Source organism: Myxocyprinus asiaticus, chromosome 24 (assembly GCF_019703515.2).
Source record: "Myxocyprinus asiaticus isolate MX2 ecotype Aquarium Trade chromosome 24, UBuf_Myxa_2, whole genome shotgun sequence".
NCBI lineage: Eukaryota > Metazoa > Chordata > Actinopteri > Cypriniformes > Catostomidae > Myxocyprinus > Myxocyprinus asiaticus.
Window position 1 is genome coordinate 36,096,736 of NC_059367.1, and position 6,000 is coordinate 36,102,735.

The window sequence follows — 6,000 nt, forward strand, 5'->3', positions numbered from 1 at the left end:
CTACAGTATAGGTTTAGTTAAAATGCTTAATGTGATTTTCATTTCCTTTGAAAAAACACTATTTACTGCCAAAACAATGACACTGTAATCCAAGGAGAAATATATATTTTTTTTGTTGTTGATGTTATGCATTTTCTCTCCGATAAAAATCCTTTATAATGCATAGTTGCTTAAAACAGTACTAAGACTTGTGCTAACAGTGGGCCCTGGAAGGCCAAACAATTTTTTTTTTAGTGATATATACTATTTTTAACACATATACTGTCTACAAACTGATGAGCCCAATTTTAAACGGTTCACTGTGCTTTAAAAACGGAAAAGGCTTAAGCTTAACAGACAAATATTGTATTTCTCCATTGATTGCAGCTTCGTTCTATTGGCAAAAAGTAGTGTTTATTATAAGTGAAGATTGATAGAAATAGTTTTTCCTGGCCGTTGAATGAAAACGGTTTCTATTTTAAGCGTTTTAAGGGCCATTCACACGAATATGTTTTTGCATCCGTCCATGCTGTTTTCAAATGTTTTCCTATATAAACAAGCTCTAGGTGGACCTCAACAAACCGTTGTGCAGCATCTCGCACAGGAGCCCGGCTAAAAAACTAAATATCCCATATTTCGAGCTGGAATGTCCTGTATTTGGCTGGTAGAAAGTTGCCAAACCTGAATGAGTCACCGTGCCACCCTTAAAAGCTCCAGTTCCTATTTATTTAAAGGTGCACTCAGTAATGTTTTTAAATATGTCATCATGGACTTACAATGACACCTAGTGGCCTGGATACAGCATAATTTAAACACAGTAGTTTTCTGTTACAAATGCTAACATAGAATTTTCCTGTTCACAGACAGCCAAGATTAATGTAATCCATGAGTTAAATAGTCCAGTAACAGGGCGGTTGCTGAGCTTAAATAGTTTTCGGCTGGCCATGTGATCTTAAAGAGACAGATCTCGCAGTGAAATCAGAAACAGTAGGTTGACTTTTCTTAAGCTAAAATCGATCTGTGCTTTTCCGAAAATGGAAACAATGCCCCCAGTGGCCAAAGAGGTATGTGTTGATGGGCGTATGGGCATGTGTGAGCTTCATTTTCTGGCTGAAATGTCCATGGAGGGGTGCCAAAAGTGAGTTGTTTTTAGCTGTACAGGCTGTAATACGGTGTAGTAATACCTGTGTCACTCTATACAACCGCTCCTTTATAATTGCAAAATAGGGGTATGAAAGGGTGATGTCAGGCTGGAGTCGTTGACCATCGATGACTCTCACTTGGTCGAAGGCGTGTTTGAGGGTTTTGTCTCGTGACTGCTCCAAAGGGAAATCTCCCTCATGCAGCCTCTCCCCCTCTCTCGTCATTATGACGTGGAGCTGTTGAGGACGGCCCCGGCTCCGCCTCCCCTGCCAGAGCATTGCACATTGCACATCCCCCTAATTTAGTACAGGACCCATCTGCAAAAATTCCTTTCAATATATCTCTAAAGTCAGGCCAATCAGTCCCCAAAATCAGCGGATGGGTGAGGCGGGAACTAACCGCGGCCTCCACTCTATGCTTTTCCCCCCGGAATTTAATCGTAAGAGTCACCACAGGATACTTGTGAATATCCCCATGCACACACTTCACTCTCACTGTTTTAGCTGTGCCCAAAGCCTCAGGTTGAACAAAGCATTGGTGGATAGTGGTTTGATTACACTCGGTGTCCACCAACTCTTGGTGAGTACTGCCCTTGACACTTACCGGTATCCGGTACGCTCCGGCCCGGTCGGGGGCAGCCTGCAGGAGGTCGAAGACCCGTACCACAGTCCCCAGCTCCTTCAGAGGGCACTGATCCCGGAAGTGGCCTGGGTCTCTGCACCTCCAGCAGGCTGGCCCAGGCGCTACGCCCGCACTTGCATCGGCGGGCGCCCCCACCTGAGAGGGAGAGCGGCGGGGCAGGGGGAGGTGTCGCCTCCCATGCCCGGGGAACTGGTCTTGGTGGCTGAAGTCCTCCTCGTCTTCGTGGGGCAGGAACGGACCCTGGGGAGAGAGTAGAACGAGAGGAGAGAGGGGAGGGGGATGAGACAGGGGAAAACACAGGGGGAGGGGAGAGAGAGTAGGAGGGCTCTTCCACCCTCGGGATCGCCACCATGTGGTCCTCTGCAAGCCGGACGGCTTCCTCCAGCGACACCGGGTGGTGGCACTGGACCCACTCCGCTGGCCCTTTTGGCAGTCGATGTATTAATTGTTCCAGTACCACCTGGTCGATGATCCCGTCGACGCCGCGGTCCCTCGCTAGCAGCCATCTCCGGCAGGCGTCACGGAGCCATTGGGTGAAGGCAAAAGGGTGGTCGGACTTCTCCAGCTTCAGGCTCCGGAAGAGTTGATGATTCTCTTCCAGACTCCGACCAACCTGTTGCAAGATGGCTTTCTTCAGGTCACCATAAGCCAGGAGGCTCGTCGCTGGCAGTTGCTGAGCTGCGAGCTGGGCTTCCCCGGACAACAGCGGAATAAGTTGGGCTGCCCACTGGCCAAGTGGCCAGCCCCAGATCTCGGCGGTGCGCTCAAACAGATCCAGGAATGCCTCGGGGTCATCTGTCATCCACATCTTCTGTAATGCAGGCGGGGGCAACGGCGTCTGGGTGTCCGGGGTCACGGCTGGGGACGACTTCTGGCTGAAGAGGCTCCAGATCGCCTGCCGGTCCTCTGCTTGAGCCCGTAGGAGCTCCACAAACCGGCGATCTTGGTCTTGCCGGAGCTCAAGCAGGGTTTGCTGGTGGTTCTGATGTAGGCCAGCGAGGGCTTGGAGGATCTCAGCCTGGGAGGACTCTACGGGGCGACTTCCATCCATCTTCAACCAAAAATTGCTCCCGGGTTTCGGCACCAGTGTAGTGGACAGTCGTTAAGGAGGACACGGGAGGCAGGTTGCTCTACTCACAGGTAAGGCTTTTTAATGACCACACTGATCTCAACTTCACAATAATAAATTCTCAGCTTCACAATAATAATCTCTTCAGCTTCACAATAATAAACTCTCAGCTTCACAATATGATCAGTGTCACAGTATAATATAAACAGCTTCACAGTAATAACTCTGGGGACCCAGGCTCTCTCTCTCATCTACTGGCGGTGTGGCTCTTTTATGCCGCTCTCCCAGTGCTCACTGAAATTAGAGACAGGTGTTAGACATAATTTAGCTCAGGTGTAAGCGCCATTACCGCTTTCTCTCTCTTCGGAGAGATGCTTGACCACGCCCCCGCTGCCACATACGGTGAAGAGGAATGCATATTTTATAAACTATAACCCCCAACCCAAACCTAATCCTAACCATCAGTGAAGTAAAACTGTAAAGTTAGAGGGAAAAATGCAACCTCCAAATCTCGCTCGTCACTGATTACGCAAATGCGATTACTTCCTGAATTCAATGTGGGATCCGAACCTGGGTCTTCCACGCTGCTGACACAACGCGCTTCCGGTCACACTATAAGGGAAGGTAAACATGATTGGACCGATGCAGAAATGTCTGATAGGAGATACCGCTCAGTGAGCCAGCATAACGTGGCAATCATAGGGAACTGGAACGTCTCAGAAACAACATGCCGACTTCCCGTGTGATCATGTTGTCCTAAAATGGCAGCCCCCATGAGGGGACCCTCTCCATGTAGATTTGAACAGCTTTTATAATGTTACTAATATGACTGCAGTCTTCATCTCATGTGAGTGCTCATGATTTAAGACGTGTCAAAATCACAATTTTTTTTAGGATTGAAGATTTTTTCTTAATGATGAAGGAATTACTGGGTGCACCTTTAATTGCATGAAAAGAAATGACCGGTACATTCTTCAACATTTCTCCTATTGTGTTCCACAGAAGAAAAAAACCATATGGCTTAGGAACAACATGAGGATGAGTAAATGATTGCAGAAATTTCATTTTAGGTAAACTACTACAAATTTACCATGCCCTTTTATTAACAGTCTATTAATTAAGCATCTATTGAATGGCAATCAACACTGATGACCATGCACCAATTAAACAAATTTATTTGCCTGGCATATCACAATTCCTGTACAATATTATTCTAAAGTAATGTCCAGTTAATCATTTACACGAGTGTTATTATTATCTGAGAAAGAAAGAACAACATTTACTCACCCTGCAATAATCCTCTATCCTCCCTGTCTGACCAAGACTGAGTTGGTTCACATATACCCACAATCTTTATTGTAAAATGAACAAAAAAGAAAGGTACAGAAAGCTGATTATTTAAAATAAACTTCACTTGAAAATAAGCCTCAGAAATAAAGTTAGCAGTTATTGATTTGAATGACTTCAATTCAACAATGTAAGTTAAAGTTAAACGTTACCATTGCATTGACCAAAATCACTCCAAAGAGCCCTGGAGACATCTTCACATCTGGACAAAGCATGACAGAGTTGCTTTTAATAATGACATGAAGAATGCAGACCATAAGAATACTAATTATCTCATATCATCAGGTGATCTCATTACATTTCCTACTGTTACAGGAAAACAGACCTTTTCTCATTAAGTCTTGTGTTCCTCAATTTTAAGTTCCTTTTTCAATTGTAAAAATGTTAAATGCCATTGGTAATGAATATAAACAACCATATGCCACATGAAAAAAAAAAAAGAAGTACAGTGTGGTCCAATCTGAGACCTTTTCTTTTTTTTTTTTTTTTTGTCAGGAAATAAAACTTTATTTAAAAAATAATAATAAATATGTTAGGTTAGAATTTTTCAAATCAAAGCATTCTCACTAGTGCTTTCAGACCTTTGGATCCCCTGTTTAAACAGCAATAATAAGCAATTTGACTTACAGATATATTTGTAGTTACGACGTCTGCTTTTTTCTTGTAATTATCCTCAGGAGTCCAAGTATCCATCCATTTGTGCTGAAAATGTCATTGCTTGTTGAATAACACATATGCAGGTGTGTATGCATTACTGTAACTCAACATATTGTCTCTATACACTTGTTTTGTAGTTTAAATTGGCTTCATCCTTCAGTTTGCAAGTGTAACATCATATCCAAATCTATCTCATCCAAACTGCTCTCCAGTGTGTGTATCTCTGAGTCTGGGAAGGTGGTGATCCCAAACCCCCTCATAGATGTCCAGCCCAGCTCGGCCGTCATTTCAGCACTACACTTTGTAATGCTAATGGATCTCATTTATTAAAGCAGACTTCTTGCGCAAGCAGTGTGAAAGTTGGCACACAGAGTTCATCAAGAACAGTGGGAAACCTAGCTGAGCAGAATGCCACTTATTTATACCCATTAATGGGCAAACTTGACACACACACACACACACACACACACACACACACACACACACACACACATGTTGGTTCGGCTATCCTTATGAGGACTCTCCATAGACATATTGATTTTTATACTGTATGAACTATAGATTCGATCCCTTAACCCTAACCCTACTCCTAAAACTAACCCTCACAAAACACTTTCTGCATTTTTATATTTTCGAAAAAACATAGTTTAGTATGTTTTTTAAGCGATTTGAATTATGGGGGCACTAGAAATGTCCTCATAAACCACATTTATAGCATAATACCCTTGTAATTACCAGTTTGTAACCTAAATAAATGTCCTCATAAACCACCCAAACCCACCCACCCCACCCCCCCACACACACCATAAAGTACTACAACACTTGTTCAAATGCCAAAATGATCACACACTGTAATCTTAATCCTGAACATTTTTATTGTATATATTGATCAGTATGCATCATGCATAGACTGACACTACTGAAATAAATTTCTTGATGTTTGTTCAACCTTTTTCTTTCATTTTGCATTGAAAGCCCCTCTGTAAAGCTGGTGTGTTTTCTATAGTCTAAGCTTTAATGTCCTGGAGAGCTGCTTCAGAGAGCACAACAAAAGCAGTGACATCACTAATGTACAGGGTACACCAGTGTGTCAAAGAAAGGCTGCTATTAGTATTCACTGTGGACAGCATCTCACATAAGTCCAAAGTGCACAGCTTCAACAC

General features: G+C 43.6%; 1 protein-coding gene across 4 annotated transcripts in view; it reads right to left on the reverse strand.

The window, feature by feature from the left end:
* The window catches only part of adgrd2 (adhesion G protein-coupled receptor D2), a 47,858-nt gene extending 42,841 nt beyond the window's left edge, over positions 1-5,017 (reverse strand). For 2 of the 4 annotated variants that reach the window (XM_051654184.1, XM_051654182.1), the window contains exons 1-3: positions 4,808-5,017; positions 4,333-4,382; positions 4,121-4,184 (exon numbers count right to left, since the gene is read on the reverse strand). In XM_051654184.1, the coding sequence (XP_051510144.1) occupies positions 4,121-4,184; positions 4,333-4,374 (106 nt within the window). In that variant the 5' untranslated portion in view covers positions 4,375-4,382; positions 4,808-5,017. The remainder of the gene's footprint in view (positions 1-4,120; positions 4,185-4,332; positions 4,383-4,807) is intronic. The other 2 variants (XM_051654183.1, XM_051654186.1) reach the window with 2 other exon arrangements.
* Positions 5,018-6,000: the final 983 nt, after the last annotated feature.